The 12,827-nt window shown below is 40.2% G+C and overlaps 2 protein-coding genes across 7 annotated transcripts in view; one reads left to right on the top strand and one right to left on the bottom strand.

Annotated features, from left to right (window-relative positions):
• Positions 1–721, top strand: part of rtraf (RNA transcription, translation and transport factor) — a 5,594-nt gene extending 4,873 nt beyond the window's left edge. Inside the window, exon 8 of the mRNA XM_083550380.1 lies at positions 239–721. Within this exon, the coding sequence (XP_083406506.1) occupies positions 239–393 (155 nt within the window). The 3' untranslated portion in view covers positions 394–721. The remainder of the gene's footprint in view (positions 1–238) is intronic.
• Positions 722–2,297: 1,576 nt separating this feature from the next.
• The window catches only part of nid2a (nidogen 2a (osteonidogen)), a 42,272-nt gene continuing 31,742 nt past the window's right edge, over positions 2,298–12,827 (bottom strand). For 3 of the 6 annotated variants that reach the window (XM_083550350.1, XM_083550354.1, XM_083550351.1), the window contains 12 exons: positions 12,386–12,613; positions 11,982–12,215; positions 11,456–11,689; positions 10,433–10,657; positions 9,552–9,782; positions 9,254–9,423; positions 8,051–8,180; positions 6,977–7,148; positions 4,995–5,152; positions 4,612–4,735; positions 3,597–3,709; positions 2,298–2,790 (listed from right to left, as the gene is read on the bottom strand). In XM_083550350.1, coding sequence (XP_083406476.1) covers positions 3,598–3,709; positions 4,612–4,735; positions 4,995–5,152; positions 6,977–7,148; positions 8,051–8,180; positions 9,254–9,423; positions 9,552–9,782; positions 10,433–10,657; positions 11,456–11,689; positions 11,982–12,215; positions 12,386–12,613 — 2,018 coding nt within the window. In that variant the 3' untranslated portion in view covers positions 2,298–2,790; position 3,597. The remainder of the gene's footprint in view (positions 2,791–3,596; positions 3,710–4,611; positions 4,736–4,994; positions 5,153–6,976; positions 7,149–8,050; positions 8,181–9,253; positions 9,424–9,551; positions 9,783–10,432; positions 10,658–11,455; positions 11,690–11,981; positions 12,216–12,385; positions 12,614–12,827) is intronic. The other 3 variants (XM_083550353.1, XM_083550355.1, XM_083550352.1) reach the window with 2 other exon arrangements.

Here is a 12,827-nt window from a genome sequence, read left to right as displayed (position 1 = left end):
GAGAGAGAGAGAGAGAGGGAGAGAGATGAGAAGAGTCACAGAGAGAGAGAGACGAAAAAAATAATTACAGAAAAGACACAGAGATGCATAAGAGAGAGTCAAAAGACGAGAAAGAGAGTCACATGGGGAAGTGTAGTGTATATATAATAGTATATATAATAATCTGTAAGACAGTATTTATGGCACATGTTTTGTAAACACTAATGAAGGGTTAGCCCCCCACCCCCCAATCCCCCAGACGCAACCCTGAACGAAGCCGCTCGTATCCTTCGCCTCCTCCACATCGAGGAGCTTCGCGAGCTCCAGACGAGAATCAACGAGGCCATCGTGGCCGTCCAGGCCATCATCGCCGACCCAAAAACCGACCACCGACTCGGAAAAGTGGGCAGATGATCTCACACTCCCTGGACGGGGTGTTTGATGATTGACGATTGACCGTGCCATCGAGTTCCTGAATGGTTTTCTTTTTCTTTTTTTTTTTTTTTTTTTGCGTCACCCTTTAAACCCAAACGCTTCGGACACGTGGAGTACATTTGTGTTGCACCATCTTATGGTTTGTTCGTGTCTTTAAAGGGCCCTGGAAAACATCTCGGGATGGAAAGACAACCGTTTCTTTTTGTGTGTGTGTGTGTGTGTTTGAGATTTGCTTTATCTTTCAATGAAAAAAAAAAGAAATTGCAAAGGCCGTGTGTCCAAACTTATAAATGATATTAATGCAGAATATCGTTGTATTGTGTGTGTGTGTGTAAAATACATATTTTAATGTACCATGAATATGTGGTTTTGCTCCGGTGGTAACTCGAGCTGTGTGTTGCTTCAACCGCAGAAATCCAGCTGTGCCAAACACGGTCCAGTTCATTTTCTTTAAAGCAGCTGTTTTAGCCAAATGAAGGCCATTTCCTCTTCACTTTGAATATCTTTTACTGGCGTACTGCGAGTTTGATGGCCGGTAGTGTGAGAATCATGTTGGATAAAGGAAGGGAATTTTTTTTTTGTACAATTTATAGACAAAAAAAAAAAAAAAGAATTGGGACACTCATCTTTTCCAGCTCCAGTGGTTCTTTGCTAAAATGTTCCCACACATTAGAGGCACACATTTGAATAACATGTCTCTAGATGTGGTAGAATTGAAGTGTCCCTTCACTTATATTAGGAAACCCAAACCTGTTCCAACATGATGTGCACAAACACAGAATCATGAAGCTCTTTAGTCGCCTGCTATAGAGCTCGAACCCTATTAAACACCTTTGCGGTGAATGTGAACGCTGACTGCACCCCGGCCCACCAGAACCTGAGTTTACTAACACCCTTGTGGCTAAAAGAGCACACATGTTTACAATGCAGGGTTTCTGTGGAGTCTTAAAAAGGCTAAAATTCAAAAATATTTTTTTAGGCTTTAAAAAGTTTTAAATTCGCTGTTCTAGTTCTTAAATAATTTTTTTACTTTTTTTATTTTTTGTATTACTTTCCATGGGGTTGTAGTTGTTTCTTTCACCAGTCCAAATATAATTTTCTGTATTACGACTACAAATGAGACCAACAACCAATCAGCTTGGATTGTACCCCAGATGTAAAACGGATTAAATTTTTCAGCTATGGGGAACAGCAAGTTTTGCTAACACTGTGTGTGTGTGTGTGTGTGTGTGTGTGTGTGTGTGTGTGTGTGTGTTGTCTTGATTATAGGTCTTAAATTAAACTTTTAATGGTTTTAAATTTGACACCTGCAGAATCCCTGACATCCTCACTCCAAAATCCAGTGGAACATCTTTGCAAAAGAGTGGAGTTTATTAAAACAGCAAATGGGGACTAAATGTGGAATAGGATGTCCAAAATCTCTAGGAAATATTTCTGGCATTCCTTATTTATGAGTAAAGAATAAAGAAAAGGAATCAAGAGAAAATAAAACCATAAATAGACCAAAAAAGTAAAAAGAAGGAAGTCTTTTGTTAGTAGGTTTTTGAAAATAGAAGCGATGCAGTGGCTGAACTGTATTAGTGGGCACTTCTTTTATACTTTGCCTTTTACGGCGTTTTGCGGGTGTCGACAAATTCTGTGCTAAAAACGCGTTGTTTATTATGTAACGGGAAATTCGTGCACGCAATTTACATATAGCTACACTTAAATTTAAGGCATTTCACACCATATAAATGTAACCGTAAACAGAGGAGCAGACGTGTCTATTCTTTCATAAAATACCTATAGCGGTTAATTGCTTTGTTTTATATTATTAATAGAACAGTATGTTCGTTTCTGTAGATAATGTATTATAGTTTATGAGAAGAAAAAAAAAACACAGATTGTGAATCACGTTTTATTGTTATAAATATCACATCTTACAAAAAAAACGGTTACAAAAAGGAACCGCATGGGAAGAAAAATATCGGCTACGTTCAATTCCGTTCCGCAAAAATAAAAAGAAATAAAAAAGAATTGTGCACCGAGGGCTCCAATAGTGTTCACGTGTGTAACCCGAAATATCCACACGAACATTCTGCACCAAAAACATGACTTTAATTTGGGCCTCTTTGGCGTTCTATAATATATTTATATAAAAAAAAAAAACCCATACAAAAATACAGTAGAGAGAATTGAGGTATAAAACAAATGTACAAAACTAAACATAGAGAAATGTGACCTTTTTTCTTTGGGTTTGGGGGGGTGGGGTGGGGGGGGGTTATAAAGACGCAGTGGCTTTGGCATCAGCTGAGAGAGGTGTTCATTTTCCAAAACCCATCCCAAAAGGACAAAACGATAGCACTATGTAACAGTGGCTCTGTTATTACGTCCTCCCTGAAACACACAAAAAGGCATGTTAGGTCAGCGGAAATCCTGCTCAGAATTCAGAAAATGTCTAGTTTTTGCAAAACACACGCTCTCGTCTTCTGGGAAATGCTTTGAAGCCTTCGTGTCTTGTGTCTCAAGTACAGTCATTTGGCTTCCAGTGCCCTTTCATTTACTTACCTTTGTTACGTACATAAAACACACACACACACACACAACTATGCTTCCTACTATTCGACTTTTCATTATTAATGCAATTATAATGCAATAAAAAAATAACACAATTGAGATTTTGGACCATTATCTCCTGTACAGGTCCCAAAATATCCTGTGCCACAGAGAAAATTAGCTGCGGTGAGTGAAATCATAAAATGCAAATGTCCCACTCTGGGAAGCAAAAACTGTTACTTTGCTAAAGATTTAGCAGAAGATTGCAAATATAATTCGCTGTAGCTTTTAATTTTCATCACTGCGCTGCAGTTGCGCCAAACTGAAAAGAAAGAAATCCTTCCAGCTGCCTAATTTTCACTCAGGATTAAATGAGAGCAGAGAAGGAAAAAAAACCTGCAGGTGCAGTGCTAACATGAGCTCACATAAAGACCATGTAGCTATGGAATACAATTTCTCTTGCATTTCAGTACGCCGCGGCTACGACGCACTGATGAATGTAAAAACCCGATGCATTAAACAACAGCATTTCCCCACTGCTTGTTTTTTTTCCGCCTGTGCATTGAGGTAAAATGTAAGGAAACATCAGGAAGGCATTAGCAGTCAGGCAGCTGCTAAGAGAGGAAGTTCATAAATTACATACCCACCCTATAAACAGCTGGAGGTGGCGACAGTGATGCCGTACAGATGTGAACGCTGATCGGGCAGATACTCGTCTGTAAAATGGCTCGAGTCTCGACTTAAACCGATGACTCCGTCCCTGCAACAGTGAGGGGCATGTGTGAGAACCAGAGAAGGAAAGAGTAATAAAATATTTTACTCAATTAAAAAAAAATTATTCTTCAATGATTTGACTTCAGTAAGAGGAATTTGGCTGCTGGAACATTCTATTTCGGTCGAATTAACAAAACGATTCGAATAACGGCATATAATTTTCTACGTAACGAGATTCAAAAATGCTCAAATAACCCGAAAACTTCCATCACTTCTGCTGAGAAACGTTAATACGCCTAACGTGGTTAGATGGCGCCTGGCTAGTTTACTCAGATGGAGAAACACTTCTGACAGGCTGTGGCGCTAAAGAGTCAATCGGTGCACAGACCAGTTTCATTTTCCAAAACACATTTCAGATGTAAAACAAAATAGTAATATATGCGCCTGTGACTTATACTGTTTATCCTGAGTTGGTTTGCTGTTTGTGCTTTGAGGATCTGGCTGTTTTTGAATGGATAAATATAAGCTGCGCTAGTAGTATCACGACATGTGACCCCCATGCTCCGCCCTCTGGCGTTTGGGTACCAAACTCGAGTTTGGTGTGTTCTTGCTATTCGTTAAAAGAGGTTTAATCTTTAAAACCATTCGCCATTTCCCGGTGCAGATACGAAGTCATACGAAGAGTTACATAAATGGTGAAGCGAACCCGATTGGCTGCGGCATAAGTGTCCAGAGAACCAATCAGCACATGGTTATTAAAGCTGAACTAGACATTTATTTCAATTATATTGTATTTTTATGCAGCAATGTGTCTTCTTTAATATATATATATATATATATATATATATATATATATATGATTAAAGAAAAATAATAATTATAATTTTTATAAAACTATGATAAAAAAAAAAAAGGAAATTTTGTGTCGAGCCAGTTGTACTGCTGTACCTCCTCCAGTCTGTAAAGTAGAAGTGATTGGTGTAAAAGACCATGCTGAAGGGATAGTTCAAGTTGCTGTGAATCACGCGGCGTCCCGTCCCGTCAGGTGCGATACACTCCAGACGCTTCGTTCCTTTTTTTAAAAATAAACCAGAGGGTTAAAATAGTTTAGAAACTGATTAAAGCATATCTCTATTTTTTCTTTTAGCTCATCACTTACAATATTAAAACGATGTTGTATAATGCTCGAGTATGAGAATCCCAAATATGGGAAGAGCTTTGCAGGCTTCACAGTAGCACACTTTTACTGCTTTACCTCAGAGGTTGCGTTTTGTGTTGTTCGGTAGTGTTTCAGTTGTGGGATTTCAAGAATAAAATTTTTTCTTAAGTACCTGCATCAGCCCAGCAGATATGACGTGTTGTTAAGTCAATCGTCAGAGCGTTAGGGAGGCCGATGCCGTCCCTCACAAGCACCCTCCTGTTCTGCCCTTCCACTGTGGCACTTTCAATTTTGGGGGCTTCCCGGTTCCAGTCGGTCCAGTACAGAGTTCTGAAATTGAGCAAACGCACGTTCATGGACACCGAACAGACATTACATTATGACATTATTACATTATAACTGGTAAGAGATTAACACTGATTATCTCTTCTTGTTCTCAAAGTTGAGGTGTTAAAAACAGGAAAAATGGGCGAGCGTAAGGATTTGAGCAAATTTTTGAGTTTGGCAAATTATGATGACTAGACGTCTTGGTCAGAGCATCTCCAAAACTGCAGCTCTTGTGGGATGTTCCCGGGCTGCACTGGTCAATATCTATCAAAAGTGGTCCAAGGAAGGAACAGTGGTGAACCGGCGACAGGGTCATGGGCGGCTGAGGCTCATTGATGGGCAAAGGGAGCGAAGGCTGGCCCGTGTGGTCCCATCCAACAGACGAGCTCCTGTAGCTCAGATTGCTAAAGAAGTTAATGCTCGACAGAGCAGGAGTGTTTTTGGCAGCAAAAGAGGAACCAACACAATATTAGGCAGGTGGTCATAATGTTATGGCTGGTCGGTGCCTGTCAAAGGTTTTGCATAAATTACTCTCGTATGTTTTTTGAGATGAGTACATGTTTCTTTTTGTTTATATCCACCAAAATAAGTCAAAGTAAAAGGCAAAAACACAAGAATTGTACAGTGAAGGATTGAAGGAAAGGTCTTTGCATAGATCAAATTGGACATTTTTGGCTCTAACAGAGAAACAGTACAGATGTTATCAGACTGCCTCACACCCAAAGCCAAACATGGAGGTGGGAGGTTTATGGTTCGGGGTTGTTTTGTTCAAACCATATTCTGGAATACTGAACCAAACATTCCATACTTTAACACCATGCAATTCCATCTACATGCAACCTGCTCCTGATTTCTACCTTTCAACAAGTCTCGCAGTTTCTTTGGCAACTCTTTGTAGCCCGTGGCTCTAGAATGCAACCCCAAACATTCAGGCAACAGCTGACTTTTATCTGCTTTTAATCAGAATCACTTTAATTGTTTTCAGTTGGATGCCACCTACAGGCCTAATTGGGAATGGGACTGGTTAACTCTGAAGACAGATCGAGCCCCCGTTACGAAAGCGTGTGCAGATTTATGCAATCAGGGTTTTTTTTTTTTTGTTTTTTTTTTAAATGTTCCCAATTATCAAATATTTCTTTTTTTTTTTTTTCTCTGAAGTTTCATCTGTCTTAATTTATTTATATATTTGAAAAACCTACAATTTCATAAGGTTGTGTGGATTTTTTATATCCACTGTATATTGCTTCCTGGGAGTCTTCAGGATAGAGGAGTTTCTAAGGACCATGAAAAACTACAAACTGGCAAAAAACCCAGAATATTATTTTCCTAGAATTCCTAAATATCACATTTCACTGTGTTCACAGTGTACTATTGTAGATGCAAGGCACTTGTTTTGACTGACAAATAAGGCCGCTGAAAGAACAGTCATAACGTCTGGAATTTAAATATACATCGTTTGAAGACGTAAACTGAGAAGAAGAATGTAAACTACTAGTATATTCCCATATACACACGTGCACGCTCACATGCTATTCGGATTGCCCATGAGGTTTAAATTACATTTCTACACACGTGCAAATGTGTGTGTGAGTGAGTGTGTGTGTGTGGGAGTATGAGTGGGAACAATTTTCTGGACCTCCGCTAAGACATGACACTCACATCTGCAGTCTCCACTCATTGTTCTCAGCTTTTGATCTACTTCATTTCCTTCACATTCGAATTGTAATCCTGGTTTGAAATGAAAGCAATGCTAGATTGGGTTGTAGAGTGTCAATGGATGTTTTTTGACACGTTGACCGGGGCAGAAAGTGTGTTAAAGCGCCTCACCCTGAGAGAGAGTCCACGATGATGGCTCTTGGATTAACCAAGTCGGTGTTGAATAGAACGCGTCGGTCGCTTCCGTCCAGCTTGGCCGTCTCGATTTTATCGGGCGTGCTGTCCACCCAGAACATCCTCCTGCGAGCTATGTCAACGGCTAAACCCTCTGGGCTCATAAGCCCTTCAAAACAAAAGCACCAACTCAGACAATATTCTCTTGGCTATTTACATAAATATATAATAATAAAATTAAAAACATACCATAGTGTAGTTTAAAAAAAACATAGTAGTGTAGAAAAACCTGCCTAAGGTAAAATTCTAGCAAAAATAATCATGCAAAGTGACTTTACAATATAAGATCTTTAATATAAGATTTTTTCATTAAACTAGAGGCAAACAATTCAATGAAACTTTCCCTAAACTTGAACTATGAGATCCAAATCTGTTCCAGCATCACTTTATGGACAGCTCCATGAAGATATGCTTTACATGGGTTGGAAAGGAAGATCTTCTGCTTTAGAGCTCTGACCTCAAAGCTATTAAACACCTTTGGCATGGATTTGAACGCTGACTGCACCCCAGCCCTCCTCACCTCACATACATCAGTACCTCTTATTACACTCTTGGAGCTGAATGAAAACATTCTCAAGTATAAGCACCCTTTGAAATCTAGTGGAACATCTTCCCAGAAGACTGGAGGTTATTAGACCAGTATATACGGAGCAAAATGTGGAATGGGATATTTGAATAACACTATTGATCTTATATCTTGCCAAAAAACTTTCGTCCATATAATGTGAATGATATACACAATACTTTTCTCTATACTCTAGACTTTAATGTCTAAGGAGGTGTTCACTATTATTACTGGTACTGATACTGTAAAATCCTATAAAAAATACCAGTTTTTTTTTTTTTAAACAAATGCTAAAAAATACAGGGAAACCCCATAACTAAAAACGCAACATTGCAACAGTCTAACACTCTTTTATTCATGCAAAAATAAATAAATAAATAAATAATTTTCCATTTTCAGATAACTAAGAACACCGTGCTATACACAGAATTCAAGCTCGGCGTTACCGGTGTTAATGAGGATCTCCGGTTCGGATCCAGGCTCCAGACCAGCTCTGCTGATCGTTCTTCCAGCGAGATCGGTCCAATAAACCTTCCGCTCTCTACAGTCGTAGTCAATACCGACTACTATGGAGCCCTAATAAACACACACATTCACAAAAGTCAGATAGGCACAACATAAACAACATTTCCTGTATGGAACGATTCGAAAAAACATGAAAAAAAGGTCAGTATTGTTTTTTTTGTTTGTTGTAGTCCAAACGTCGCTTTCAGATCGCGCTAATTATGTCAGTGTTTACGCAGGGAAATTTACGCAATTTTTCGCAGCTGCTTAAGTGAATTTCCTGTGTCCTTTATTTAGATCCTTTATTAAATAAACTGTGTAAACAGCCCTTGGTGTAGTGAACACAATAATCACCTGCTTATAAAATCACAGTCACATAAAACACATTGTATTTATTTTGCATTTTATTCTTGTTGTTTTTTAATATTGACAGTTATGTAATAAAGAACAATAAATCGAGTGTAGGTTTTTATTTGTTTTTGGGATGCAGGTATTTTATATTTTAAGCTGTCAAATTAATAAAATAATACGAATATCTGACCTTTGATCATCCCTTTAGTTAAAGTAACCATAAAACATGACTAATGTTTGAAGCATAAGATTTTTGAGACTTTTACTTGACTCCATTTCAAAGTCAAATATTTTTCTGTTTATTCAACTACATTTAGCCAAACCTTTTAATTTATGAGTGGATAAAAACTTGATTGGCGCTTGGCGGTATTTTCAACGGTAACATTCGAGAGGAATAAATGATGGAAGAACTGGAACTCGCCACAACACGCGTGGCCTCATATGCTTTTTTTAAATGAGTTAAAAAGGTTTTGGGTTCATGATCATTTTAATAGATATCTTTCAATGTCTGATTCATTAATATCATTCTATTTATAGATCGGTGTGCTGAGAGTCACAGAGTTTTTTCACATAAACTGAGTTGATATAATAGGAACATTATAGTCATGGATGGATGGTTAAGTACATTTGAAGGCAAAAACTTGTACTTTTACTCAGGGAGCACTTTTACTGGAGTCATATTTTTCTGAATGTATCTCTACTTCAACTCGAATAAATGTTATCCTTACTTTTTCCACCACTGCATAATGTGAAGTATGCACAAATAAACTTCTAAATCAATGTAAGAATCTCACATGCAGGGAGAGGAGCACTGAGGATCTCTCCTTGTCCATGCGTGTGCCGTTGAGAGGAAGCGCTCCGATCTGTTGCCCTTGCGCGTAGAGCAAAGTAGTGCCTGAGGGCGGAGGAGTCACATCTGGGCGGGGCAATGGATGCATGGTGGGCGGGGGGACCGTTGGTATACCTAAAAGATATGAAATTTGCATATGTTTTTAGAAAGACAAATAAAATCTTTATTACAAATTGAGATTAGGCAAATACTGTAAAAAATAAACATTTGTTTGCTGAGTTATCTTGGGGAGCAGAACTTACAAGCAGGCTTGACTTTGTCATGCGAGCGAGTCCCGGGAACTTCCCGGCCGTCTTTGTCCACACACCAGCAGTAACTGGTCTCGCCGTAACACTGCACTGGGGTGAACTCGCCCGATGCATCACACTTGGGAAGAAAATGCTCTGGACCTGGACGCCCCCCGTAGTGCTCCATTAGACTGGCCCGCCAGCGCTCGCATACTGTCTCAGGACGTGGCGCAGGGGCTGCAGTCACTGCATGATGGGGGAAAATCAGTCAAATATAGAACTGCTCCAGTCTGTACGTACTTAATTATTCTCCATATACCGTAATTTCCGGACTATAAAGCGCACCCATATATAAGCCGCACCCACTGAATTTAACAAAGATTTTTATTTTGAACATAAATAAGCCGCACCTGTCTATAAGCCGCACTGTCTACACTGAAACTAATGAACTTTACACAGGCTTTAATGAAAGACAGTGTCTGTTACACGGTGTAACGGGTGAAATATGTTGTGGCTCCTTTGAAAGCAGAGTGGTGTTTTGGGAATAGCCTGCTGCCGCATTTTTGCGGTATTACTGCATGTGTGCAAGACCGAGGAATATGTCCTTATTATTTTCTGATGCTAATTTTTAGGTTTTGCCAAGAAAAACGCTGTTGCCAAAAAAATTAAAAAAAGCATGAGTTTTGGAAACCTGTCTGTACTTATATGATTTCTGTTGCAACTGGAGTTAGCGAGCTATTCCTTCACCCAGGCTCAACGCGTTACAACGGCTTGTATCCAAACAGTAGCCTACCAAGAAAGTCATTGTTTACTGTCTTCCTGTCTTCTTTTATTGTGGATGAATAAATAATAATAGTATAATCATACAATTTTTTCCTCCCTGGACTGGTGTTTACCTGGAACATTACAGTTGCTAGTTGGGGCACCAGGTAAGGTTCGGGTGCCCTCTATCTCTTGCCCACTATTGTCCACACACCAGCAGTGTCCTGTAGAGCCATGGCACTGTAACATCTTGTAACGGCCATCCTCTTCACACTGAGGGATGAAGGCTCCTGCCACACTTCCATCTCCTCGGCTCTGTGCTCTCTCTCTGTTCTGCTCACAATGAGTCTTGGGACGTTCTACATGAACCGTAAGAGAGAATGATGGAGAAATGGTCACTCGTGCAGGTATACAAAAGAATTGACAGCATCTGATCATCAATATCGGGCATGCATTTCACACCTGGGTTTCCAGTGGTGTCCTACCTGAATCAATCCTCTTAATATCGTCATTATGATGCCACGGATATAGAAACCATACTTTTTATACAGTAACGCAGTATAAAAGAGCTCTGCATCACAGGCAGGGATCTCATACAGTGAGAATGAATAGCATTACTGAAGCAAGAAACCCAAGGAACACTATTCAAGTCTCCTTTCACTATTGCCATGTCTGCACTGGCTACATACATCATCTCTAGGACAAGCATTTTATATGAACCTCGTTAAATGACAAAAAATCAGTCCAACCCGGAATTTCTGTATTTTTGTGCATTTTTAGGCATTTTTTTCCATGCATTACAGTTTTCCTGGGTATTTAAAACGAAGGCGGATCGTGTGTTTTTGTGCAAAATCTACGAGAAAATAAAACGCAAAGTATAAATAGTTTTTAGACGTATTTGGATGCCTTCTGAATGGCCTAAAGCAACAGCATGAACTGTAAGACGCAAGTACCCGCAGTATTCATTTTTGAAGACCTCACAGGAGATACCTTTGGCTCTGGCAACACATGATGTGATGTCTAAAATCTGATAGGATCGAAACTCCAACGTCGAAATTAATCCAAAATTATCCAAAATATTAACCTACACACATAATTCTGGGTTTAATCTGGTAGGGTTTGCACTGAAGAACAGCTTTTACTGAGCATATATTTACCTGTAGCTTCACAGTTGGCATGTGGGGTACCAGGTGGTGTACGGGTGCCTGCTCTCTCCTGCCCCCTACTGTCCACACACCAACAGTATCCTGTAGAGCTATGGCACTGCAATGACTTGTAAATGCCCTCTTCGTCACACTGAGGGACGAAGACTCCCCGCACAGGTAAACCATCCACATGCGCTCTGCCGTATGCACTGTCTCTGTGCTGCTCACACTGAGTCTTAGGACGTTCTACATGAAGGGTGGCATCAAAGGGAGAGAAAGATGTTACATTCATTACACTTTACCAACTCAGTCAAAAGCCAATGGCTGAGCCTTTTGTTATGGTGCCAAAATCCAATGTGACTGTCTGCTTCTGGAATGGCTTTCTGAAAACTGTACGAGTTTAAAATCAGCTCCGTTAGACAAGATCATGCAGTGACTTGGAAGTTTGTTCTATGTACCCATATATGCCTTACATTTGCCTTTCATTGGGGATAAAATCGATTTCAATGAACTGGTGTACTGGTGAACTTGTGATTACCTGGAGCATCACAATTCGCATGCGATGTACCAGGTGGTGTACGGGTGCCCGCTCTCTCCTGCCCCCTACTGTCCACACACCAGCAGTATCCTGTAGAGCTATGGCACTGTAACGACTTGTAATGACCTTCCTCATCACACTGTGGGACGAAGACTCCCCGCACAGGTAATCCATCCACATGGGCAATGCCGTAAGCACTTTCTCTGTGCTGCTCGCACTGAGTCTTAGGACGTTCTACGTGAACAGTGACGTCAAAGAGAGAGAAAACAAACAGTTTGTAGCTTTCACACCAGCTACACTATACAAGATCATATAGTAATTTGGAAGTCTGTGCTACAAACCCACAAATGCCCAAACATTTGTAGTAGAGGTTTATATTAACTACATTGAACTGGCGTGATTACCTGGAGCATCACAGTTGGCATGTGGAGTACCAGGTCGTGTCCGGGTGCCCGCTCTCTCCTGCCCCCTACTGTCCACACACCAGCAGTGTCCAGTAGAGCCGTGGCACTGTAATGACTTGTAATGACCCTCTTCGTCACACTGAGGAATGAAGGCTCCCACCACAGGCAAACCATCCACTCCAGCCTGCAAACCATCTCTGTGCTCCTCACACTGAGTCTTAGGACGTTCTAGATGAGAGACGACGCAGATTGGAAGAGCGAGTACATTCATCACATCACACCAACTGACTACAGAGCCCATGTTTGAATCACGTTGTCATGGTGCCAAAACCCGATGGAACCATACATTTTTGCAACAACTCTAGAAACTGCACAAGTTTGCAAAGATTGATATCAGCTCTGCAACATGAGTTTGAACAGTGAGATTTCAGCAACATACCCA

Source organism: Silurus aristotelis, assembly GCF_946808225.1.
Source record: "Silurus aristotelis genome assembly, chromosome: 9".
In the NCBI taxonomy this organism is placed as follows: Eukaryota; Metazoa; Chordata; class Actinopteri; order Siluriformes; family Siluridae; genus Silurus; species Silurus aristotelis.
Note: the sequence above shows the minus strand (reverse complement) of the source record. Positions and strands in the feature narration are given on the sequence as shown.